This window comes from Cetorhinus maximus, chromosome 7, assembly GCF_964194155.1.
Source record: "Cetorhinus maximus chromosome 7, sCetMax3.hap1.1, whole genome shotgun sequence".
Classification (NCBI taxonomy): Eukaryota; Metazoa; Chordata; class Chondrichthyes; order Lamniformes; family Cetorhinidae; genus Cetorhinus; species Cetorhinus maximus.
The window spans coordinates 146,055,809-146,082,767 of NC_135885.1; the positions used below are offsets into that span (position 1 = coordinate 146,055,809).

Here is a 26,959-nt window from a genome sequence, read left to right on the forward strand (position 1 = left end):
AGGTGGACATATACTGGACTGTCCTTGATCACATGGATACCATGTGATTTACATTAATTAACATAAAGCTATTTGCTCATCTCACTGAAAAAACTTTGTTATATTCCAGGTGTCAAAGGTCAGCAAGGATTTCCAGGATTATCCAGACCGGGATTCCCGGGAAGGAAAGGTTATGTTGGCGCTCCAGGGCCAGGAATTCGAGGACCACCAGGTAATCCTGAAGGAAATCCTTCTCCATTGCTATTGTGTCTAGACTGAAGCTGTGCTGGATTCAGAGGAACATGAGGTGACCATTCAGCCCCTCAACCCTGGTTCGATCATGGCTGATCTGTCACTTGACTTCATACACCCAACTGGGTTCCATTCCCATTATTACCACATCCTTACGCCATTGGGAGCAGTTTTAATACAACTGGGCATTTTGCTGTGGGTCTGGAGTCATGTGTAGGCCCAGACTGGGTAAGGACGGCAGATTTCCTTCCCAAATGGACATTGCCCTTATTGTCAAACATGTCTTTATGACAAAGATGCTCACTTTGACTAAAACCACTTCATATTTACAGATTTTAAAAAAATTATATTTCAATTCTCTTACTGTAATGGTGGGATCATGAACTCACTGGACTCATAATCCAGAGAACATTTAGATAATGGGATTTTAGATAAATATTTGAAGGAGGAAAATTTGCAGGATTATGGGAAAAGAGCAGTGAGTGAGACTAATTGGATAGCTCTTTCAATGAGCTGGCATAGGTAAGATGGGTTGAATGGCCTCCTCCTGTCCTATATGATTCTGTGATAACTGCTATCCCACTGTACAATGACGAACTCCACCCAGTATCCCACTTAACCCTTACTACACAGTGGTATCAGTCTCAGGAATCAAACCAAATCTCTTTGCAATGTTTGTAGTGAATCTTCAGTCACTATTTGAGATGTCCCAGGACTTGATGATCCTCTTCAAAATTAAAACCTCATGATATCCTGATGCCTTTTCTTACATAACTTATCTCTGTGTCCCCTCCCGAACCCTAACCTGTCACTCAATCCACAGGGACACAGTCTAACCCTCACAGTCTAACCCTAACCTGTCACTCAATCCACGGGGATACAGTCTAACCCTCACAGTCTAACCCTAACCTGTCACTCAATCCACGGGGATACAGTCTAACCCTCACAGTCTAACCCTAACCTGTCACTCAATCCATGGGGACACAGTCTAACCCTCACAGTCTAACCCTAACCTGTCACTCAATCCATGGGGACACAGTCTAACCCTCACAGTCTAACCATAACCTGTCACTCAATCCACGGGGACACAGTCTAACCCTAACCTGTCACTCAATCCACGGGGATACAGTCTAACCCTCACAGTCTAACCCTAACCTGTCACTCAATCCACAGGGACACAGTCTAACACTCACAGTCTAACCCTAACCTGTCACTCAATCCACGGGGACACAGTCTAACCCTCACAGTCTAACCCTAACCTGTCACTCAATCCATGGGGACACAGTCTAACCCTCACAGTCTAACCCTAACCTGTCACTCAATCCATGGGGACACAGTCTAACCCTCACAGTCTAACCATAACCTGTCACTCAATCCACGGGGATACAGTCTAACCCTAACCTGTCACTCAATCCACAGGGACACAGTCTAACCCTCACAGTCTAACCCTAACCTGTCACTCAATCCGCGGGGACACAGTCTAACACTCACAGTCTAACCCTAACCTGTCACTCAATCCGCGGGGACACAGTCTAACACTCACAGTCTAACCCTAACCTGTCACTCAATCCGCGGGGATACAGTCTAACCCTCACAGTCTAACCCTAACCTGTCACTCAATCCGCGGGGACACAGTCTAACACTCACAGTCTAACCCTAACCTGTCACTCAATCCGCGGGGACACAGTCTAACCCTCACAGTCTAACCATAACCTGTCACTCAATCCACAGGGACACAGTCTAACCCTCACAGTCTAACCCTAACCTGTCACTCAATCCGTGGGGACACAGTCTGGTCCTTTCATTATCTTAAAGAATTCAGCCCTAGTCAACTGCTGAGGCCATTGTAAAAACTCAAAGGCAGAATGCGAACTGATGAAACATACTTTACGTTTCAAAAGCTTCAATAAAATGCTCGTCTCTGCATGAAATTTTAATTTTTTTTCTTTGTTTTCAAACCCTCCCCTATCTTTTTAACCTCATTTCTCTCTGAGATATCTGCTCTCATCTAGTTCCAGCCTCTTGTCCATTGCCGATTCCCATCACTCCACCATTGGCGCCGTGCCTGCAGTTACCTGGAAAGTTCTGGAATTTCCTTCCTAAGCGGCTCAGCCACTTGATCCCCCTCCTCTCCTTTAAGATGCTCCTTAAAATCTCCCACTTTGACCAAGCCTTCGGTCATCTGTCCTAATCTCTCCTAATTTGGCTCGGTGTAAGATTTGGTCTGATGGTCGCTACAATGAGGGGCCGTGGGACATTTTATTGTGTTGAACGTGCCACATAAATGTAAGTTTCTCTTTTTGAATGTTTAAAAATGTTATTGAATGTTAATTAAATGAATGTTAAAATAAGGATTATGATGTGATCAATCCTCTCTGTAGGCTTTGTTGGACCCCGTGGGGATCAAGGACTCCCAGGCCCACCTGGGCAGGCCGGAGCCACTGGGTTTCCGGGTCTATCAGGGAGGCCGGGCCCACCTGGTGAGAAAGGGTTGCCCGGAGAAGCCATCGGCGCGTTGCCAGGATACCAAGGTGAACCAGGACAGCCGGGCCGGGCAGGGTCCAAAGGGCCACAAGGAGAAGCCGGAGCGACTGGATTCAGAGGCAAGCAGCAACTAAAATGACTGTTGGTCTGTCAAGTTCTGGGTGTCATGCTTTAGGAAGGATGTCAAGGCCTCAGCGAGGGTAGTGAGGAGATTTACCCGAATTTTACCAGGGATGAGGGACTTCAGTCCATGTGGAGAGACTGGGGAAGCTGGGATTGTTCTCCTTAGAGCAGAGAAGGTTAAGGGGAGGTTTAATAGAGGCGTTCAAAATCAGGAAGGGTTTTGGTAGAGGGACGGTGCTTCCACTGGTGGGAGGGCCTGTAACCAGAGGGTCACAGATTTACAATCATTGATAAAAGAATTAAATGGGAAATGAAGACAAATTTCTTCAATGCAGAGGATTGTGAAGTTCCAGGACAGACAACCTGAGAAAGGGAATCAGATTCTATAGGGATTTTCAAAAGGCAATTGGCATCAACTTGAAGAGGATGAATTCACGGGGGCCATGGGGGGAAAACACAGGGGCTGTGTGGGACTCATTGGATAGCCCTTTCCAAGATCCAGCACAGGTACCACGGGCCGAATGGACTCCCCCTGTGCTGTATCATTCTTTCATTCGAAGTTGAGCTTTTGGAGTGAAACTCTTTTCTGACTGGAGCACAGTTAACCCATTTTCACTCAGTATGCCATTTTACACTGTGCCCCATTTTCACTCTGTACCCAATTTCACACAGTACCCCAGTTTCACACTGTACCCCGTTTTCACACTGTACCCCGGTTTCACACTGTACCCCGTTTTCACACTGTACCCTGTTTTCACACTGTACCCTGTTTTCACACTGTGCCCCGGTTTCACACTGTACCCCGTTTTCACACTGTACCCTGTTTTCACACTGTACCCTGTTTTCACACTGTGCCCCAGTTTCACACTGTACCCTGTTTTCACATTGTACCCCGTTTTCACACTGTGCCCTGGTTTCACACTGTACCCCGTTTTCACACTGTACCCCGTTTTCACACTGTACCCCGGATTCACACTGTACCCCGTTTTCACACTGTACCCCGTTTTCACACTGTACCCCATTTTCACACTGTACCCTGGTTTCACACTGTACCCTGTTTTCACACTGTTCCCTGTTTTCACACTGTGCCCCGTTATGATCAAGTGAACTTGTAGGTGGATTGTAGCCCCTATCTCTTTAGCACCTAATGAACTGTACAGGCGAGGCTCAGACACACAAGTCATCATCGTGACCATCCAGCTCTGCTGTTTGAAGGATGCATTCACAATTCACAGAACAAACTCATGCCCTTCTCTTTCCTCAGGTGCGGATGGAATATTGGGAATGGCTGGTCCCAAAGGTGAACAAGGAGAGCCAGGACTCCCTGGCATTGCAGGATTCCCTGGATCACGGGGATCACCTGGGGCTGTGGGACAGCCTGGCCTGTCGGGGTTAACAGGACTCCGTGGTTTACCAGGCCCTGGAGGTAAGTACGGTGCTTTCACCAACACCTGCCTGTAGCTGAGAGATAGAGAGGACAAATCCCGGGAGAGCTGAGCAGAAAGAGAACATTAATCCAAAAACACAACAACCATAATGTGGTGTTGCCCAGATTTCAGCTTGCCTTGCAGTCAGAAGGTCGTGCGTTCAAGTCCCACTCCAGAGACTTGAGTGCAAAATTCAGTCTGACAGTCCCAGTACAATACTGAGGGAGTGCCGGACTGACAGAGGGTCAGTACTGAGGGAGTGCTGCACTGTCAGAGGGTCAGTACTGAGGGAGTGCCGGACTGACAGAGGGTCAGTACTGAGGGAGTGCCGCACTGACAGAGGGTCAGTACTGAGGGAGTGCTGCACTGTCAGAGGGTCAGTACTGAGGGAGAGCTGCACTGTCGGAGGGTCAGTACTGAGGGAGTGCTGCACTGTCGGAGGGTCAGTACTAAGGGAGTGCTGCACTGTCAGAGGGTCAGTACTGAGGGAGAGCTGCACTGTCGGAGGGTCAGTACTAAGGGAGTGCTGCACTGTCAGAGGGTCAGTACTGAGGGAGTGCTGCGCTGTCAGAGGGTCAGTACTGAGGGAGTGCTGCACTGTCAGAGGATCAGTACTGAGGGAGAGCTGCACTGTCGGAGGGTCAGTACTGAGGGAGCGCTGCACTGTCGGAGGGTCAGTACTGAGGGAGTGCTGCACTGTCGGAGGGTCAGTACTAAGGGAGTGCTGCACTGTCAGAGGTTCAGTACTGAGGGAGTGCTGCACTGTCGGAGGGTCAGTACTGAGGGAGCGCTGCACTGTCAGAGGGTCAGTACTAAGGGAGTGCTGCACTGTCAGAGGGTCAGTACTGAGGGAGTGCTGCACTGCCAGAGAGTCAGTACTGAGGGAGTGCCGCACTGTCAGAGGGACAGTACTGAGGGAGTGCTGCACTGTCAGAGGGTCAGTACTGAGGGAGCGCTGCACTGTCAGAGGGTCAGTACTGAGAGAGTGCCGCACTGTCAGAGGGTCAGTACTGAGGGAGTGCTGCACTGTCAGAGGGTCAGTACTGAGGGAGCGCTGCACTGTCAGAGGGTCAGTACTGAGGGAGTGCTGCACTGTCAGAGGGTCAGTACTGAGGGAGTGCCGCACTGTCAGAGAGTCAGTACTGAGGGAGTGCTGCACTGTCAGAGGGTCAGTACTGAGGGAGTGCCGCATTATCAAATGTGCTGTCTTTCAGATGAGACATTAAACTGCAGCCTTGTCTGGTCAATGTTAAAGGTGCATGAGCAATATGCTGATGTAGGGCAGGGAAGTTCACCAGAGCAGTTTATTTGTTCATGCTGGAGTCTTGCTGTGTGTAAATTGGCTGCCCTGTTTCCTACATTACAACAGTGACTACGTTTCAAAATCACTTCATTGTATTAGGCACTTTGAGATGCCCAGAGTTTGCACTCACAGAGCAGGAGTCTTGCTTTTACCTGATATCCTGGTTCTGCACTTTTAGGGATGTTAGGATTACTGATCGGGTTGTCAGACTGAAGGGAGTTTCTGTTGTTGAAGGATTCTAGCAATCGGCCACACTTTCAGACAGTGGACATCAGGCCTGCCGGAGCTTGGCATTCGCCACTGCTCCTCTCACCTGCCCATCCCACATCTGTCACCTCTCCGGAGTCAAACTCCGAGATCTTTCAAAACAGACAGAAAATTCAGCTTTGAGCATTTGGAACAATCTGTTGATGATTCATTGCCCCCAATTCCAACCACTGCCTCCCACGCCAAGACCACCATCACTGACATTACAGCTGGTGTTCCTCTGCTTTCCTTCAGTCATTCATGGGATGTGGGCATCACTGGCTAGGGCAGCATTTATTGCCCATCCCCAATTGCCCTTGAGGGGGTAGGTGGTGGTGAAGGGCATTAGTGAAGCAGATTTGTTTTGACAATCCGGTCATTTAATGGTGACCATGACTGATTGTATTTTCTCATTTGTTAAATGAACTGAATTAAAATTCCCCAGCTATTGTGCTGGGGTTTGAACTCATTCTCTCCAGATCATTAATCCAAGCTCCTAGATTATTAGTCCCATAAAATAACCATTATGTTGTGGGAATTGAGTTATTCTGGTGTGTCAAACTGCAGGTAGATGATGCCAATGAGAAGGGGGAGAATGATTCTGGAGGTAGGCCACACTCCTCATTGTCCATTGGCCTGAGTGCCTCAAGCAACATTCCAGAGGCCCAACTGTCTAATCTTTGAAGTGTTAACAATGCACTGGGCAGGTCCAACTCCTCCTCATCACCCACTATCTCCCTCCTCATCCTCCCTCTCCTCCTCTCTTCTCCCTTCTCCACTCCTTTCCTCTCCTTCCTCTCTCCCGCTCCCTCCTACTCTCCTGTCGCTCCTAACTCCCCTCTCCCTCCTGTATCCCCTCTTCCTTCTCTCTCCCTCCTCCTCTCCTTTCCCTCCCTCCCTCCCTCCCCCTCCTCCCTTCTCCCTCCCTCTCTCTCCCTCCTCCTCTCGCTCCTCCCACTGATGATGGTTTGTTTGGTTTCAGGTTCTTTTGGTTCTAAGGGGGATCGCGGAGACCGAGGATCCCCAGGCCCTGCTGGAATGAAAGGTTTGCCAGGAATTCCTGGTATCCAGGGTTTATACGGGGATCCAGGATTCCCTGGATCCCCTGGTCTTTTTGGACTGGATGGGTTGCCAGGCCTTGATGGACTGAAAGGTAAAGTGATGGTGAGGAGTGGCTGAAGCAAGTTTGAATGTGTTCATTCAGATATCACCATTCTTATAAAACACAACTCCTTACATTGAAGAGTGTAAATCCCAGACTTATTGTAAGTTATTGAGAGATTTAAATTCAAATTCTATAAGTCGTCACTCGCTTAATATTAACTTGTCCTTTAGAGACATTTCACTGTCCAAGGGTAGCTTTGCACAGCCCTACCAGAAGTGGAATATTTCACTTGTCAAGTAAAGGTTCAACTACAGACATAGGGGCAGTTATGGGGTGATAGTATCTTACAGTGATTACAATTAACGGAATATGATATTAGGTTGATTGATTAATATGCTTCCATTATTTGATCATCGTACATAATTAAACAAAAAACTAATTATTAAATATGAACGTTCCCACAGTATCCCTTGCATGATGCAGAGTGTGCCTGATCAGAGTGTAAATGACGAATTAACAGCTTCCAATATAGATCATCTAGTGATACCCCACCCAGATTGGGATTGGGCTGTAACACTATAGGGTCATTCTGTGACACACACTGGGGTATAACACTATACCCCATTCTGTGACACACACTGGAGTATAACACAATCCCCCCATTCTGTGACACACACTGGGTATAACACTATCCCACCATTCTGTGACACACACTGGGGTATAACACTATCCCCCCATTCTGTGACACACACTGGGGTATAACACTATCCCCCCATTCTGTGACACACACTGGGGTATAACACTATACCCCCATTCTGTGACAAGTGCTGAGGTACAACATTTTACCCCCATTCTGCGACACACACTGGGTATAACACTATCCCCCCATTCTGTGACACACACTGGGGTATAACACTATACCCCCATTCTGGGCTATAACACTACAGGGCCGATTCCTCGAGCTGCATTATAGTTCAGCTCTATGTCTGTCTCTTATTAATAACATGCTCGCAGTGTGGATGAAACTGGTCTGGTTTCAGCTAGTTCTGTTTTCTTTAACTGATGTGAGGACTTGGATCCATTCCTTTAGGTTTGAAAGGGTCACCAGGAATGGCAGGATTCCCTGGTGCCAAGGGGCTTAAAGGTCGGCTTGGTATCGTAGGCGAGAAGGGCGAGTCAGGAATTCCAGGAATTCCAGGGATCAGGGGTCACCATGGCGCGAGAGGTACCAAAGGTAAGTGTTGATCTATAGCAATATCTTTACTCCGAGTTTGTGCCTGTGAGATGTCTGGGTAACTCCTTTATGTCAAGTGAATAATTTCACCCCAATTAAAACCCATTAAAGAAACTGAGCCCTGATTTTACCTTGTCTATTATATGTACTAGCAGTGAATGGAGATTGGTGTCTGGTACTGGGAGTGCTGCACTGCCAGAGGTGCCATTATTCATCTCAGATTTTAAACTGACAAGAATTCTGCTTTAAAACACAATGTTGCAAAGTCCTGTATCGAAAATTATTGTTTAGCTTCTGTGTAATTAAATTTCTTGGGTTCTTGAGTCTTTTTAGTTTGAGTCTCACTGACGTAATTCATGTTCAGCAATCCTGTGTGAGCCATCCTCTCTCAGACTCTGGAACTCCAACAGATTCCCGCCACTTCCCATTTTCCATTCATTGGCTGTCCAGGTTTCTGACCCTCATTCCCAGACTCTCGAATCTCCACTCCGGGAGTGCAACCACTGAATATTCACCTCATTGTCCACATGCAAATGGAAGAGGCAGGTGTACAACTCACAGCATCGACTTCCCCATCGTCTTGTTTAAGGTTTTATTAGATGCCAAACTGATCTCCTCAATCATTCCCCATGACTAAATCAAAACAAGTTGTGCTCTTTAGGCCAGGCACAGATTGAGGGCAGAGGGAGCACTGGATCCAGATTGGAGCTTTGGAAGAAGGGCCAAAGGGTTTGGGGGGAAGGAGGTGGAGACGGGTTATAGAGAGGAGGATGAAAGATTTGGAATATGTTATACACAGATGTAATTGATGTGTAATAGGAAGGAGCACAGTCATGTAGTTGGCATCTGCCTGTCTCGAGACGATGGACTGTGCCCAAGGTGTATGCCACTTCTGTATTGAACATCGTCTGTTGTGGCTTGAGAGGCTGGTGTGGGAGCAGCAGTCCCTTCCACAGCTGGCACAGATGAATAGCATTGGTGCGAGTCACATCATGTCATGCACTAAAGAAATAAATTGACCCAATCTTCTGCTCTGTACAGTAGACACATGCAAAGTATTGACATCCCTCACCTGAGGCAAAGGCTTTGTGCCAATGGCAGGTTGTTGCAGAGTGACAATGTTTTATTGATAACCACAGGTGACCGTGGAGAGACTGGACCTCCAGGACCAGCACCGCCAATCGAACCCAGCATGATGGTGAGAGTGAAGGGGGATAAGGGAGACGATGGTAACCCTGGGGAATCTGGGTTTATCGGCCCGAGAGGTACAGTATGATTGCAATATGGAAACTGGAAAAAATTGAACCAAAAATTGATTCTGTGGTTTTATGTGCAGGGTTTATTGCCTCTGACATTTGGGATAATCCTAAATGTTCTCCACATTGTTCAAAACACTTCAACCAGCCTGCATTGTTGTTTAACTGAAACCCCTCCAGATTCTCGAGTGCAAATGGGAATTTTTTTTTTAGATAGTGAGTTGTGATCTGGAAGGCGCTGCCTGAAAGGGCGGTGGAAGCAGATTCAATAGCAACTCTCAAAAGGAATTTGGATAAATACTCGAAAAGGAGAATTTGCAGGGCTACAGGCTAAGAGCAGGGGGAGTGGGACTAATTGGTTAGTCTTTCAAAGAGCCGGCTAAAGCAGGATGGGCCGAATGGCCTGTATCAGTCTTTGATGTGGACCTGTTTTTTTTGATTGCTTATACACTCAGAGTCACAGTGCTACTTGTATCTGAATTGGCTGGTGTTGCGAATACAAGGACCGGAATTTGAAATCTCCATTCACGTTGGCAGGACTGGAAGATCCCATGGGTGTCAGGGGCTGGAAAACGCTGGACAATGTTTTGCATGATCATTGTGCCTTGGGACTGTCTTTAATTTAGAATCATGTGACGGGGGTCATATGATCTGTTCTGAAGTCTGCCTGACAACAGTCACGTCAGCCAGGCCTGGGAAAGACTAAAGGGTGGTCCGGGCTGTTTGCCGGAAAGAAGATATAAGGTGTTCGCACTTGGAGACAATTGTGTTTACAGCGGTTAGACTGGTAGTCTCCAAAGTCCCAGGAAGGTGTTGGGAATGTCAGGCTGTCTGTCCATTTACTTCCAAGAGAAAAGAGAGTTGGTGCCAGCAGTTTTACCTAGACACCAGGCCTGAGAGGAAACGGGTTTCTAAGGTATCAGTGAAAACTCAGAGACAAGTTAGTCTGCCAGGATCCAGGAGAGACTGAGCAGCTAGGGACTGAAAGTCTTTGTGGTTCACCCTGCAGGAATGCAAGTGGGTGGTGCTGGGATTGAAAAGACCAAATCTGGGAGAATTTGAAATAAGGCTGGAAGATTCGACTAGCTTAATTGTGCTCGAGAGATAATCTCCAGGGAAAATCCCTCACCGTATGAGACAGTTTGGGGGTTAAAACTAACCAAGCTGGGAAAGGAAAGGATTGGGAGTAAACCCTCAGGAGCTAAGAATCACGTTGGCCTGGGTCTAGGAAAATCAAATGAATAATTAAGGGACGGTGTAAAGTATATCTGTGAAGTAGGTTTGTCATTTATGTTAAAAGTAAAAGGGGAAAGTTCTGTTTAAAGTATAAATTGCCTACAAAGGTTGCCTAGTGTTTAGTCAATGGTGTTTTTTGTCTGTTTGTTACAGTAAAAGTCTTAAAATGTGTAATCTTGTTATGTCATTCTTTTAGCTATCAACTGGAAGTTTGATTTTTTTGAAGTTACCAGTCTCTATGGAGATTGTAACACTGGGATTCTCATTCTTTCAAAATCTCACCTCACATTTCTCTGCGTTAAATGTAACCTGACATCAATCTACCCAATCCGCGTACTCCCCTTTACACAGTTAATTGCACATCCTATTTCTGCTTAGCCTGTAAATTTTGGTACAGTGCCCAGGATAATTAATTCCCTTTCCACATAGATTGAAAAAATGATCATGTTAACACTGGCCCTGGGGAACTATCCACTGTGTTCAATCTGAGCAATACTGAAGCTGACATCACAGGAACATTTGTCTCCAACCGCCCACCTTCACACTCTTCTGCTATTGGTCAATCGACATGTCCATCCTCACAATGCGGCCACCCCTTAACCAATTAAGAAACAAACTCCTTGTTCTGGGTTTTACTGGCTGTGGGCCTGATGTCTCCTGCATTCCCCCCTCTCCTAGTACCCGCTCTCCTAGTGCCTCCTCTCCCTGTGCCCCCTCTCCCTGTGCCCCCTCCTAGTGCCCCCTCTCCCTGTGCCCCCTCTCCCTGCCCCCCTCTCCCTGTGCCCCCTCTCCCTGCCCCCCTCTCCCTGCCCCCCTCTCCCTGTGCCCCTCTCCTAGTGCCCCCTCTCCCTGTGCCCCCTCTCCCTGCCCCCCTCTCCCTGTGCCCCCCTCTCCCTGTGCCCCCTCTCCTAGTGCCCCCTCTCCCTGTGCCCCCTCTCCCTGTGCCCCCTCTCCCTGTGCCCCCCTCTCCCTGCCCCCCCTCTCCTAGTGCCCCCTCTCCCTGCCCCCCTCTCCTAGTGCCCCCTCTCCCTGCCCCCCTCTCCTAGTGCCCCCTCCCCTGTGCCCCCTCTCCCTGTGCCCCCTCTCCCTGTGCCCCCTCTCCCTGCCCCCCTCTCCCTGTGCCCCCTCTCCCAGTGCCCCCTTTCCCTGCCCCCCTCTCCTAGTGCCCCCTCACCCTGTGCCCCCTCTCCCTGCCCCCCTCTCCCTGTGCCCCCTCTCCCAGTGCCCCCTTTCCCTGCCCCCCTCTCCTAGTGCCCCCTCTCCCTGTGCCCCCTCTCCCTGCCCCCCTCTCCCTGCCCCCCTCTCCCTGTGCCCCCTCTCCCAGTGCCCCCTCTCCCTGCCCCCCTCTCCTAGTGCCCCCTCCCCCTGCCCCCTCTCCTAGTGCCCCCTCTCCCTGTGCCCCCTCTCCCTGCCCCCCTCTCCCTGTGCCCCCTCTCCCTGTGCCCCCCTCTCCCTGTGCCCCCTCTCCCTGTGCCCCCTCTCCCTGTGCCCCGTCTCCCTGCCCCCCTCTCCCTGTGCCCCCTCTCCCTGCCCCCCTCTCCCTGTGCCCCCTCTCCCTGTGCCCCCCTCTCCCTGTGCCCCCTCTCCCTGCCCCCCTCTCCCTGTGCCCCCTCTCCCTGTGCCCCCCTCTCCTAGTGTCCCCTCTCCCTGTGCCCCCTCTCCCAGTGCCCCCTTTCCCTGCCCCCCTCTCCCTGTGCCCCCTCTCCCTGTGCCCCCCTCTCCTAGTGTCCCCTCTCCCTGTGCCCCCTCTCCCAGTGCCCCCTTTCCCTGCCCCCCTCTCCCTGTGCCCCCTCTCCCTGTGCCCCCTCTCCCTGCCCCCCCTCTCCCGGTGCCCCCTCTCCTAGTGCCCCCTCTCCCTGTGCCCCCCTCTCCCTGTGCCCCCTCTCCCTGTGCCCCCCTCTCCCTGCCCCCCTCTCCTAGTGCCCCCTCTCCTAGTGCCCCCTCCCCTGTGCCCCCTCTCCCTGCCCCCCTCTCCCTGTGCCCCCTCTCCTAGTGCCCCATCTCCCTGTGCCCCCTCTCCTAGTGCCCCCTCTCCTAGTGCCCCCTCTCCCTGTGCCCCCTCTCCCTGTGCCCCCTCTCCCTGTGCCCCCTCTCCCTGCCCCCCTCTCCCTGTGCCCCCTCTCCTAGTGCCCCCTCTCCCTGTGCCCCCCTCTCCCTGCCCCCCTCTCCCTGTGCCCCCTCTCCCTGTGCCCCCCTCTCCCTGCCCCCCTCTCCTAGTGCCCCCTCTCCTAGTGCCCCCCTCTCCCTGTGCCCCCTCTCCCTGCCCCCCTCTCCCTGTGCCCCCTCTCCCTGTGCCCCCCTCTCCCTGCCCCCCTCTCCTAGTGCCCCCTCTCCTAGTGCCCCCCTCTCCCTGCCCCCTCTCCCAGTGTCCCCTCTCCCTGCCCCCTCTCCCTGTGCCCCCCTCTCCTAGTGCCCCCTCTCCCTGCCCCCCTCTCCCTGTGCCCCCCTCTCCCTGTGCCCCCCCCTCTCCAGATGCCCCCCCTCTACCTGTGCCCCCGTCTCTGGATGCCCCCCCCCCCCTCCCCCTCTCCAGATGCCCCCCCCTCTCGTGTTGGTGCTGCTGTGTCTTCAGAGCCTGGCGCTCTATGATCGGGCCGATAGCACAGAGAAAGCTCGCCAGGTGTCCTTAACTGTGCGGCTGCCTCACAGGCAGATAACCAGGAGGCTGCCTGTGGGAAAATTGCCCAGTAGGTCCCCAGTGCCGGGAAGGGTGAGCTCGGGACCCCTTTTTACCCCAACATCAGGGTCCTGAGATCCCTCGTAAAACTCAGCCCCTTGTTACTGATTGAAGGGTTCAGTCCGGCTGCCCCATCTCCAGGAATCTCTGTCCAATTAGAGAAACGGGTAAAGGTTATTTTTAAAAACTGGCCTCACTGTTTTCATACCCTGATGATTTTTTCCCATTGGGAACAGTGAATAACCTCAGTTATTCCCAGCTCTGCTTCTCTCACACACACACAGCCTCAACTGGAATCATCAGTCGATGGATTAAATATTCCATTCTCCAAACACACAGGGCATGTTGCAGGATGGGCCTCGGACACATATGTTACCTGGAACTGAAATGATGAGAAATCTCTCCTGACCAACCTCCCACCTACAACCCATTAAAACTTGACCCTTTTAACCATGGGCCTGTTCACTGAGATTGGCTCCCAGAACAGGAGCACCTCAAGTTTAAAATTCTCATCCTTGTTTTCGAATCCACCCCCCCCCACATCCTCGCCCCCTCCCTATCTCTGTTTCTACTTTAGTATTTACATTACGGACCAATATCCATATTCCACCAACATTTATACGAGTGGCGCTAACTAAACCAGGCATGACCTGCTGGACTGGTAGTCCCACCACCCTCTGAGATATCTGTGACGCTCTGGTTCTGATATCTTGTGCATTCCCATTATAATTAGCCTTTAGCCGCCTAGGTCCTAAACTCTGGAATTTGCTCCCTCACCTAGACCAGCTCTCTCTCCTCCTTTTTAAGGTACTCCGTGAAACTTAGCTCTTTGGCCAGGCTTTTGGTCACCTGCCCTGGAATTTCCCCTTTTCCAACTGGATGTCACATTCTGTATAATTTACGCTCTCATTAAGCACATTGGAATGTTCCACTAAGTCAAGGCGCTGGAGAAATGCAGGTGGTTGTTGTTATCTGTGAGGTAAAGAATTGCACTGTCTGAGCAGATAACTCTGTTTGCTTCTTCAGGGACGAAGGGAATGCCGGGATACCCAGGAGATCGTGGACGGCCTGGTTTTCCCGGAATTCCAGGGCAACAGAAAGGCATTCCAGGATTCCCAGGAGTGCCTGGTGAACCCGGAAGCAAAGGAATGCCAGGAACTCCCGGACCTCCGGGCTTTAGTGGGTTCCCTGGGATGCCTGGTGAGAAGGTAGGTTTGATGGAAATTGTTTGTCTCTCATCGGGACCAATTCACGTTCCCAATATCGAGCTGAATTTACCCAAGGTGCCAACATTGACAGAGAGGGTCACATTCTCCCTAATGACTCCCAAGGCCATAATCCAGGCCGACACTCCCAGTGCCGTACTGAGGGAGTGCTGCACTGTCAGAGGGTCAGTACTGAGGGAGTGCTGCACTGTCAGAGGGTCAGTACTGAGGGAGTGCTGCACTATCGGAGGGTCAGTACTGAGGGAGTACTGCACTGTCGGAGGGTCAGTACTGAGGGAGTGCTGCACTATCGGAGGGTCAATACTGAGGGAGTGCTGCACTGTAGGAGGGTCAGTACTGAGGGGGTGCCGCACTGTCAGAGGGTCAGTACTGAGGGGGTGCCGCACTGTCAGAGGGTCAGTACTGAGGGAGTGCTGCACTGTCGGAGGGTCAGTACTGAGGGAGTGCTGCACTGTCGGAGGGTCAGTACTGAGGGGGTGCCGCACTGTCAGAGGGTCAGTACTGAGGGAGTGCTGCACTGTCGGAGGGTCAGTACTGAGGGAGTGCTGCACTGTCGGAGGGTCAGTACTGAGGGAGTGCTGCACTGTCAGAGGGTCAGTACTGAGGGAGGGCTGCAATGTAGGAGGGTCAGTACTGAGAGAGTGTTGCACAGAGGGTCAGTACTGAGGGAGGGCTGCACTGTCAGAGGGTCAGTACTGAGAGAGTGCTGCACTGTCAGAGGGTCAGTACTGAGGGAGCGCTGCACTGTCAGAGGGTCAGTACTGAGAGAGTGCTGCACTGTCAGAGGGTCAGTACTGAGGGAGTGCTGCACTGTCAGAGGGTCAGTAATGAGGGAGTGCTGCACTGTCAGAGGGTCAGTAATGAGGGAGTGCTGCACTGTCAGAGGGTCAGTGTTGAAGGAGTGCCGCACTGTCAGAGGGCCAGTGTTGAAGGAGTGCCGCACTGTCAGAGGGTCAGTGTTGAAGGAGTGCCGCACTGTCAGAGGGTCAGTGTTGAAGGAGTGCCGCACTGTCAGAGGGTCAGTGTTGAAGGAGTGCCGCACTGTCAGAGGGTCAGTGTTGAAGGAGTGCCGCACTGTCAGAAATACTGTCACTTGGATGAAATGTTAAACGAGGCCCTGTCTGCCCTCTCAGGTGCATTGGAATGAACAGGCCCATCAACAAAAATGAATGACAGGTTACACTGCATCATGCAAAGAAGAGAAGGAGAGGTCTTCCCATATCTTGGGTCAATATTTATTCCTCGACCAACAGCGCTCAAAAACAGATTAGCTGGTCATTTTCACATCGCTGTTTGTGGGAGCTTGCAGGGCGCAAATTGGCTGCTGCTTTCCCTACAATAGTGGCTCAGCTTCTAAAAGTAATTCATTGGCTGTGGAATGTGTTGACACACCTTAATGTTGTGAATGGCGCTACAGAAATGCAGGTCTCTCTTTTTAAAGTGCGGCTGTTGTATTACAGGGCCTCTTGGGTAATCGTGGCCTTCCTGGAGTTCTGGGTCTGCCGGGTTTGCCTGGGTCAAAAGGTGAGTGAAAGCAAACAACGCGGGCCGATTTAGAACCAGCTTCCCCTCAGCAAAGTGGGCAACGTTCTTGAATCAGTGTTGGGTTTGCGGTTGGGTTTTGAGTGTTGAAAGAGATATTAAGGGGTGATCTAACTGAGGTGTTTATAAGGTGATTAAAGGATTTGATAGGGTCGATGGAGAGAAACTATTTCCTCTGGAGGAGAGAGTCCAGAACAAGGGGGCAGAACCTTAAAAATTGGAGCCAGGCCGTTGAGGGGTGATGTCAGGAAGCACTTCTTCACACAAAGGGGAGCGGGGACCTGAGATCTGAGTGGAAACACAGGAATTGTTGGAAATACTCAGCAGGTCTGGCAGCATCTGTGGAGAGAGGAACAGAGTTACCGTCTCAGGTCAATGACCGGTCGTCAGGACTCTCTCCGCCAAACAACTGTTAAGGCCAGAGGTCAGTTAAAAATTTCATGACTGATATTGATGGATTTCTTTGTTGAGTAAGGGTGGTGACAGGTTCCAGAGCTAAGGAGAGTAGCTGGAGTTAAGTTACAGATTGGCCATGATCACGTTTTGAATGCTAAGACAGACTCGAAGGGCTGAATGGCCTCCTCCTGTTCCTCTGTTTCTGGAACAAATAAAAAAGTGGATTGTTAACTTAGGGGCAGATTGAAGGTGAGCTACAAGCTAACAACAAGATTGTGTTGTTGCCCTCTGTTCTGTGCTGTGTATTGAGTGTTTGGCTCTTTAATAACTGCATGTTATTAATACACCCCCCTCCTCCCCACCAAGGTGAGCCAGGGGCAACGATAAACATCCCAGGACGTCCGGGTCACAAGGGCGAATCTGGTGAACAGGGATTCAAAGGTCAGTGATCTGTCACTGTTGAATTTGAAATGAGCAGTGTCTGTGTTTAGTCAAGGTCCTATATTAACCCTTTGTGTTCCATTTCAGGAGCACCAGGCCTTCCTGGGCTACCTGGTAAATGTGGACAACCAGGAGAACTAGGCATTGAGGGGATGAAAGGAATTCCAGGTGATCCAGGGCTCTCAGGTAAACAGGGTAAGTATCCCATCGTGTATCTCAATGGGTTGATCTTTTATTTCCCATGTGGCCCGGAGACTATATCATTCCACTGACTCACTCTAGTGTTAGTTATTCCTTCTTGACTATGTGTATAAACACGCAGTCAGCTCTGCTCACAAGAACATAAGATACTTGGGTTGAGAAAGGCCATTCAGTTCATTTTAATTCATCCATCCATCCAGAACAATCCTCCACCTGATCTCCCATGATGGCTCCAGGTTTGCATCTCCATTCAGCCCAAGTGTTTATCATTCCTGGGTGAAGTCAGTCCTCCCAATGTCATTCAGCAATGGCAGTGTGATGGTGCAAGCTATTAATGGAGATGGGATCAGAGGGATTTCTCTCTGCTATTTAATATTCTGTTCCATATGAGATTGTTGCTGGTTTCCTCTCTGTCACATTTCCACACTCACCAACTCTCAACTGCAACCTTGCCTGACAGTGATTTATGTTGGGGCCACTGTTTCTGCACTAGGGCTTGGAGCATGCAGAAAATACAATGCATGGCCCCATATTCCCCCCACCCCCACCGCCAGTCTCCCTCACACCTCCTCTCCCCATCTCCCCTCCACTCCCCATCTCCCCTCCACTCCCTTCTTCCCCTCCTCTAGCTCCCCCTCATTCCCCTCCCTTCCCCTGCTCTCCATCCTCCCCTCCGCTCCCCATCTCCTCTCCCCTCTGCTCCCCCCACACCCCTTCCCCCCACCCCACCCCCCCTTCTCTCCTGCTGCTCTAACAATGCAAGCTGTTGTTAGAATAGGAGATGGGGATCAACACCTGGCAAAACCTTCCCCAGCCTCCAGTCTTACCAGAATTGTAGATGCAATTTATTTTTCATGAATGATTAAGGTTTCACACACACTGGCCCACAGGTTAAGAGAGAAACACCATTTCTGTAGTGTTCATGACCTCAGGACATTCCCAAAGTGATTCCAAACTGATGAATCACTTGTGAGTTACATTGCTGGAATGTCAGAAACACAGAATCAACATTCCATTTTATACCCACAACACCGGACTGGCCGGGAAACCAACTGGAAAAGCGCTATTATCCGTTAGTGTTTCTGTCAAAGACGGGTGAGGTCCCAGGGGACTGGAGAATGGCCAATGTTGTTCCATTGTTTAAGAAGGGTGGCAGGGATAATCCAGGAAATTACAGGCCGGTGAGCCTTACGTCAGTGGTAGGGAAATTATTGGAGAAGATTCTTCGTGACAGGATTTGCTACCATTTGGAAGCAAATGGGCGTATTAGTGAGAGGCAGCATGGTTTTGTGAAGGGGAGGTCGTGTCTCACTAACTTGATCGAGTTTTTTGAGGAAGTGACAAAGATGATCGACGATGGAAGGGCAGTGGATGTTATATACATGGATTTCAGTAAGGCCTTTGACAAGGTCCCTCATGGCAGACTGGTACAGAAGGTAAAGTCGCACGGGATCAGAGGTGAACTGGCAAGATGGATACAGAATTGACTTGGTCATAGAAGACAGAGGGTAGCAGTGGAAGGGTGCTTTTCTGAATGGAGAGCTGTGACTAGTGGTGTTCCACAGGGATCAGTGCTGGGACCTTTGCTGTTTGTAGTATTCGTAAATAATTTGGAGGAAAATGTAACTGGGCTAATTAGTAAGTTTGCAGACGACACTAAGGTTGGAGGAGTTGCAGATAGTGAAGAGGATTGTCAAAGGATACAATGGGATATAGATCAGTTGGAGACTTGGGCGGAGAAATAGCAGATGGAGTTTAATCCGGACAAATGCGAGGTAATGCATTTTGGAAGGTCTAATACAGGTAGGAATTATACAGTAAATGGCAGAACCCTTAAGTGCATCGACGGGCAGAGGGATCTGGGTGTACAGGTCCACAGGTCACTGAAAGTGGCAACGCAGGTGGATAAGGTAGTCAGGAAGACATATGGCATGCTTGCCTTCATCGGCAGGGGTATTGAGTATAAAAGCTGGGAAGTCACGCTGCAGCTGTAAAGAACCTTGATTAGGCCACACTTGGAATATTGCATGCAATTCTGGTCACCACATTACCAGAAGGATATGGAGGCATTGGAGAGGGTGCAGAGGAGGTTTACCAGGATGCTGCTTGGTCTGGAGGTTATTAGCTACGAGGAGAGGTTGGAGAAACTCGGATTGTTCTCACTAGAGCGACGGAGATTGAGGGGCGACTTGATAGAAGTTTACAAAATTATGAGTGGCATGGACAGAGTAGATAGAAGTTTTTTCCCAGGGTGGAAGAGTCAATTACTAGGGGACATAGATTTAAGGTTAGAGGAGAAAACTTTAGAGGAGATGTGCGGGGCAAGTTTTTTACGCAGAGGTTAGTGAGTGTCTGGAATTCGCTGCCAGAGGAGGTGGTGGAAGCAGGTACGATAGTGGTGTTTAAGAGGCAGCTTAACAAATACATGAATAGGATGGGAATAGAGGGATACAGACCCCGGAAGTGCAAAGTTTTTCAGTTTGACAGGCAATATGATCGGCGCAGGCTTGGAGGGCCGAAGGGCCTGTTCCTGTGCTGTACTTTTCTTTGTTCTTTGTTCTCCCCTCCTGCACCATTGGTTCTGAATACATTTTGTTGAAGGGACTGATTTTTGATTTCTCGGTACTACAGGCTCCACCGGATATCCTGGAATTCTAGGAGATCGAGGATCACGAGGTCCTGATGGTTACTCTGGTCCAAAGGGATACATGGGATTTCCAGGCTATCAAGGGATTAAAGGTAAAGGGGATACAGCAAGGCATGTCTGCAATCACAGGCAGCTGATACAGAGCATGCAGAAGATTCTAGAGAAAGTGTGGGGGTAAATTAGGAGGTGTCCAGATTTAATGATCTGTTTGGTGAATTAAAGGGAACAGGACGGTTATGATTCTTGTTCAGAACCCCTATCAGACGGAACTCCACAACGGGACCCTCAGTCTGAAAATTTACCCTAATAATTGTCAGAATCGCTGGTGAAGAATAACTTGATGTGGAGACTGGCTCCACAGGAGAGGTGATCGGAGACTCAGCACAGGCACAGCACTGCAGTGGTGTCTGTTACTGGACTAGTAACCCAGAGAATGGGTGTTCAAAACTCACCTGGACGGCTTTAGAATTTGAATTCAGTTTAAAAATCTGGAAATATATATCTAGTCTCAGTAGGAGTCACCATGAAACTGTCAAATTGTCACAAGAACACATCCTGGTTCACTAATCTCCTTCGGGGAAGGAAATCTGCCGTCCTTACCTGGTCTGGTCTACATGTGACTCCAGACCCAACAGCAATGTGGTTGACTCTTAAACACCCTCTGAAATGGCCGAGCAAGACCAGGGCACGGTGGATGTACCTGCACCAGGCAGACTGCAGCGGTTCAAGAAGGTGACCCCCCATTGCCACCTGCGCAATGGCATTAGGGATGGGCAATAAATGCTGGTCCTGCCAGTGACACCCACATCCCGTGAATGAGTTAAAAAAGAAAGTTGCCCACGTCCCAGAAATGAATAAAACAAAACCCTTGATCTTCTCCTGAGTTTGAAGGCTTGGAAAAGCAGCACAAATGGATTGTGGAACCAGCCCCTCACTCCTATCTAACATAACTCCACACAGGGAAGAGGTTCACAGCATTATTCACCATTAACTCACAAGGTCATTGATGTTAAATTCAAAGCTGGGTTTCACTTCCTTTAAAGAGCACCCACCCCCTTTCCAAAGACACCTAGAGCTGGTCATCCCAGGGGTGAGATCACACAGGGTTTTCCAGAGCTGCCTGGCGATGATTCCATAGACGGCCAACCAGACAGACGGGAAGAGACAGCAATGGCCATGTCTATCTTTGCTCCCTGACCAAGACAATGGCTCCTGGGTAGACCTGAGTCACATTCCCAACACACAGCTTGAAGCAACAGGACTGGTATTGGGATTATCAGGTACAAATCTTGGCCAACTTGATTCACGGCCCCTCCAATTACAATCAAAGAATCATACAGCACAGAATGAGGCCATTCAGCCCATCGTGTCTGTGCCGGCACTTTGAAAGAGCTAAACAATCAGTCCCACTCCCCCTGCCCTTTCCCCACTGCGCTGCAGATTTCTCCTTTTCAAGTATTTATCTGATTTCCTTTTGAAAGTTATTATTGAATCTGCTTCCACTGTCCTGTCAGGCAGCGGGTTCCAGATCACAACAACTCGCTGTGTGAAAAAAAATTCCTTATCTTCCTCTCTGGCCTTTTTGCCAATTTTCTTAAACCTGTGCCCTCTGGTTACTGACCCTCCTGCCAGTGGGAACAGCTTCCCTTTCTCTACTCAATGGCTGTACAGGATTCCTGTACAGGGGCTGCCTCTCTAAAGCTTCTTGCCAGATTGACAGATTAAGATGGTACTGTTTGGACTCGGTGAAACGGTTACACTTTAACTTGTATGATTGGTTAATGTTTAATCGGATTACCAAGTGTCACCGGGTTTGCCATGGCTGTAATGCAGTAACGTCAACATCGAGTCCACAACTGCTGACCTCTCCTCTGCTCTAACGCCACAGGTTACAGCAGGAGGTCATTCAGCCCCTTGAGTCTGTTCTGTCATCATTAGATCATGGCCGATCTGTAACTTAACTCCATCTACTCGCTTTGGTTCTGTAACCCTTAATCCCCTTGTAGTGGTGGGTTACACTTCATCAGGGAGCTCGTGTTGCTGTGGCAACACCTGCTTTCACATGCATGTTGTAGTCTGGAGCTGTGGACAGTGTTGGTAGAGGCTCCAGGGTTCTCCCCACCCTGGGGGAGGTGATGGTACAGTGGTATTGTCACTGGTACTGGTAATCTGTAAAACCCAGGGTGATGCTCTGGGGACCTGGGTTCGAATCCTGCCACAGCAGATGGTGGAATCTGAATTCAATAAACCATCTAGAACTAAAAGTCTAATGATGACCATTGCCATAAAAACCCATCTGGTTCACTAATGTCCCTGCTGGCCTTACTCAGTGACTCCAGATCCTGGTTGACTCTTATATGCCCTCTGAATGAGACTAATAAACGCTAACCTAACTAGTGACTCCCATGTGCTCTTACCACTGGCCATCGGTGTGTGTTGGAAGGATTTGCCTGTTTAGCCATGTTATGAATGCACCTTCCTGGGGTGGGATCTGAACCTGGAGTTTCTGTCTCAGGGACAGGAGCACCCCACACCCTCCCTTAATGCATTTACCCAACAGAAATCTATCAATCTCAGTTTTGAAATTTTTAATTGACCTCCAGCCTCAACAGTTATTTTGGGGGGAGAGTGAGTTCCAGATTTCCACTCCCCTTTGTGTGAAGAAGTGCTTCCTGACATCAGCCCTGAACCACCTGGCTCCAATTTTAAGGTTCTGCCCCCTTGTTCTGGACTCTTACCCACCCTCCCCACCCCCAACCAGAGGAAATGGTTTCTCTCTATCACCCCAATCAAATTATTTAATCATCTTAAACACCTCAATTAGATCACCCCTAAATCTCCAATACTCAAGGGAGTACAAGCCTAGTCTGTGCACTCAGTCCTCGTTAATTAACCCTTTTAGCCCCGATATCAATCGGGTGAATTGTACCCATCAGGCAGATTGTTTTTGTGAAGCTCGAACACTAATCCCACTCCCCTTGGCCCCAGAAAGATCATTTTAACATTTTCCTTTTTAATACTTTGGACTGGGTGACGAGCGTGGCTCACACTCCACTCATTTATCCTTCCGAATTGTGATCGGGATCCTGGGAACATTACAGGCTCCGGATCTGTAAACTCACAAAGAGCAGGTGGCCAAGGGCAGGTGGCCAATCCAGCAGCCCAGCAGCAGGTTCCTTTAAGGATGGCAGTGGCCAGAGTTCCTGTTGTAAGTGGATCCATTTTCAGACCATTATCGGCCTGTTTGGGCTAGTCAGACCAAGTTAAAATCAAACCCAATCAGTCTGCAACTCACCTGCAATGACTTGGGCCAATAGAGTTTGCCGGAATGTTCCCTGTAGACATTCGCCACATTGACCATTCACTCAGTGTGCCGCTGTCCACTTTAATGTCTGGTCTCTTACTCTAGACAGTGCGCTGACTCTCACCGGCTTCTCAAGGTCACAGAATCACCATTGTGGCTTTCCAAAACTTTTCCTCTGATCAGCGCTCCACTCGAACACTGAGAATCCCAAATCGGTGAATCTACCCTCAAAGCTTTGGCAAGTTGGCAGCCCCTGTACCCAGTTTGAAGTTGCTGCAATTCAGGAATTCACTGTAAGTCAGTGACACAAGACCAGCCCAATGAGGCCCTGTATCTTTCAGAGTCTAAAGATCCAATGGCCTCATCCATCCCTATCTCTGTAACATCCACCAGCCCTAAAATTCTGAGATATCTGCGCTCCTCTAATCCGAGCCTCTCCAGCATCCTTGATCTTAATCTCTGCACTGCTGGTGGCCGTACTTTCAGCTGCCCAGGCCCTAAGCTCTGGAATTCCCTCCATCTCGCTACCTCACTTTCAGACACCCCTTAAAACCTACCTCTTATTGCTCACCTGCCCCTATACCTCCTTATGTGGCTCAGTGTCATATTTTATTTGATAATCACTGCTGCAAAGCACCTAGGGATGTTTTATTATGTTAACGGTGCTATACAAATGCAAGTTGTTGTTGCAGCACACACTGAGAACTTGAGGATGACCTGGACCCCTTGGATCGGGTCATCTGGGTATAAACCCCCAGAGCGTCCTGTAACTGCTGCAGGCCAGGCCGAACTGGGCCAGCTCCTTTACACCTGCTGCACACCCCTGATACACAACACACCTGTTCACATAGTCACCAGCAACTGGTCCCGTCTCCCAAACCATTGCTGTCTTTTTATTAACTTCTCAGATCTGGAGGATGGGCAGTGTCTGCTCTCTGACTGGTGGATATAACACCAAATTCTTATAGCCAATCAATCCAATTTTTGAATCACCGTCTCATAGTTGTCCCAGGCGCAAAGGTTACAAGAGAGGAAGCTGAAGTCTCTACCTGTTCCTGTATCGGGGAGAGGCCTGGTTTATTAATGCACAGACGCCCTGTATTTTGTGGACAGTGCTCCCCAGTGCTTTGTGTTTGGGATGTATCATTGTCTGTGTTTGGGGAGTATTGAAAATGGCTGGACCAGACCAGACCAGACTAGACCAGACCAGGGCCCATCAATTTGACCTCCCACCATCCTGGCCATCCCATGATACACCGATTATGGAGCTATTGACCAATCACAGTTTCTATCAATGAGTCAACAACAGAGGCAGACATGAGGTGAGGTAAACCCCCAGTGGGGGAGATCTTTGGGAACCAGAAATCTAAAGTTTCTCCTAAACATGAGACGTGATGACTTCCTGATTTGTGGTGAGTGATTTGGAGTTTACATTTTGGGAGGTATCTATGTAATTTCCTCCAGCTGTTGGCTGTGACACTAGGAGCCATCCTCTGTGTCGTTGTTCTCCCTGGAGGATTTTTTGGATCTGGGGATAAGTTTTTGATCAGATTGTCACTCGGGGAAAACATTTCCTTGATCAGTACACTGATTTACCCCAGTGAGGGGCTTCTTAAAGCTCAGGGAATTTTCAATGTAAATCAGTGAAACTTTCAGGTTCTGTATTTTCACGTTGATAATTTTGAATTTTGCTGTAGGTCTGCGAGGGTCTGATGGTCTTCCTGGTTTAGACGGGTTAAAAGGAAATAAAGGTTTCCCAGGAGCCCCAGGTACAGTCTAGATTTTTCTCTACTTCCTCCACGGGTATAGCCAATGGGAGTGTGTTTGTAAAATCTAACTACACTAATAATTTGTGTATCATCCATGCCCTTGTTACTTCCAGACTTGACAATTCCAACTGGTCTCCCACATAAACTTGAACTCATCTGAAACTCTGCTGACTGTGTCTAAACTCGCACATAGTCCCATTCACACTGTACTCGCTGACACTCCGACTCCTGGTTCAACAACGCCTCAATCTGAAAATTCTCAATCTTGTTTTCAAATCCCTCCATGGCCTCGTCCCTCCCTATCTCTGGAATCTCCTCCAGCCCCTACACCTCTCCGCACTCCCTCTAATTCTGGCCTCTTTACATCCCTGATTTTAATCACTCCACCATTTGAGGCCCTGTCTTCAGCCTCCTGTGTCTTCAGCTCTGGAATTCCCTCCCTAAACCTCTCTACCTCGCTTTCCTCCTTTAAGATGCTGCTTAAAACCCTACCTCGTGGACCAAGATTTTGATGCCAGCACTGCAAACACTGGCTGCAAAATCTGACTCCAAAATATCGGCATCAGTGAAGCCCAAAACTTCAAAGATTTGGTTGGGAACGGCTGCCTGCCACTTCCACCAAGGGGATGAGGTCATGGCCGCTTGGAAGTGGTTGGTGGGAGGGGAATGGGGGCTGGAATCAGCTGTTAGTGGTTATCCACAGGATGAAATGGTCTGAGTTACACTGTAATAAGCTGATGGCTTGACCTCAGGGTCGAAATATGCAGAATGCTAGGCACTGCAGCGAGAAACATCAGGCTGGATAAGCAGAGTACATGTTTTGGAACATTGTTTGTGCTAACCATCAGGTCATTCTGTGTTTATGTCGTAAACTCATTTGTAATTAAGGGTGTAACGATTGGACACACAAGATAAGAACACTGTGAGTTAATGATGAGTTACCCAAAAGATGGTATATATATCCAACCGAAACTGTGTAACTTCGAACTGCTTTTTAGAGCATCCTGAAAGAGCATTTCCCTTTTATGCACACTTGTACTGAATGAAGAACTACTGCTGAATCTACCTAAGGTCGACTCTGTGTCGATGGTCTTTTAGATACTCCACAACAGCCAACACAGATTTGTTAAAGGCAAATTGTGTTTAACTAACCTGCTTGAGTTTTTTGATGAGGTATCAGAGAGGGTTGATGAGGGTAATACTGTCGATGTGGTGTACATGGACTTCTATGATTCAATAATTGTTTTGTGCCATGGGATTATTTTTGTTCAGTTCAATGGGTAAACAGGGACTTGGTTTAGCAGTACCTGCAACAATGCTGTACTCCCTTGATACTGCACTGAATTGTTAACCCGAGTTTATGAGCTGAAGTCATTCCCCTCTGCATGGAGAGTTGCTGCTGAAGCAAGTTGACGATTAGCATTAAGCAATGATTGCAATGTTCAACGTTGTTATTTTATGAACAGGTCTAAGTGGAGGAGGAGCTCAAGGTCTACCCGGTAACCCGGGTGAGAAAGGGGAGAGAGGAATACCCAGCACGAGATCCGGGGAGCCAGGGCTGCTGGGAGAAGCTGGTCCCAGGGGCGAGTCAGGTGAGTGTTGGTTAAAACTGCTTGCTCCACTATGTGTTCCACTGCTGAGTGATCCAGTGACTCTCCCCTCCCATCACTGGTCTTCAATGCTGTGTAAAACCAGTGTTTGTTTGATGCATTCAGATACTAACACTGACTGAAACCTCTGCAAACACTCACTATTGGTTTATGATTTACTTCAGGTGAACCAGGTCCCATTGGCGCAGTTGGATTTCCGGGTGAACCAGGTCCTGTGATACCATCAGACAAACCAGGAAAAGTGGGTGATCCAGGACCGAGAGGACATGATGGCCCTCAAGGTAAATTATACTTCAGATGACGACAATTGGTCAGTATTCTCTCTGGGTGACCAAGATTGGCCAGGACTCTCTCTGAGTGACCACAATTGGTCAGCACCCTCTCTGAGTGACCATGATTGGCCAGGATTCTCTCTGAGTGACAATTGGTCAGGACTCTCTCTGAGTGACCATGATTGGTCAGGACTCTCTCTGAGTGACCACAATTGGTTAGTACCCTCTC

At 49.4% G+C, this 26,959-nt stretch overlaps 1 protein-coding gene across 1 annotated transcript in view; it reads left to right on the forward strand.

Annotated features, from left to right (window-relative positions):
• Positions 1–26,959, forward strand: part of LOC144683063 (uncharacterized) — a 184,582-nt gene that overhangs the window by 142,642 nt on the left and 14,981 nt on the right. The window contains exons 27-40 of the mRNA XM_078546077.1: positions 110–211; positions 2,613–2,834; positions 4,103–4,264; positions 6,797–6,967; positions 8,010–8,153; positions 9,293–9,418; positions 14,349–14,530; positions 16,009–16,072; positions 16,853–16,927; positions 17,015–17,122; positions 19,760–19,867; positions 24,777–24,848; positions 26,315–26,440; positions 26,623–26,739. Coding sequence (XP_078402203.1) covers positions 110–211; positions 2,613–2,834; positions 4,103–4,264; positions 6,797–6,967; positions 8,010–8,153; positions 9,293–9,418; positions 14,349–14,530; positions 16,009–16,072; positions 16,853–16,927; positions 17,015–17,122; positions 19,760–19,867; positions 24,777–24,848; positions 26,315–26,440; positions 26,623–26,739 — 1,779 coding nt within the window. The remainder of the gene's footprint in view (positions 1–109; positions 212–2,612; positions 2,835–4,102; positions 4,265–6,796; positions 6,968–8,009; positions 8,154–9,292; positions 9,419–14,348; positions 14,531–16,008; positions 16,073–16,852; positions 16,928–17,014; positions 17,123–19,759; positions 19,868–24,776; positions 24,849–26,314; positions 26,441–26,622; positions 26,740–26,959) is intronic.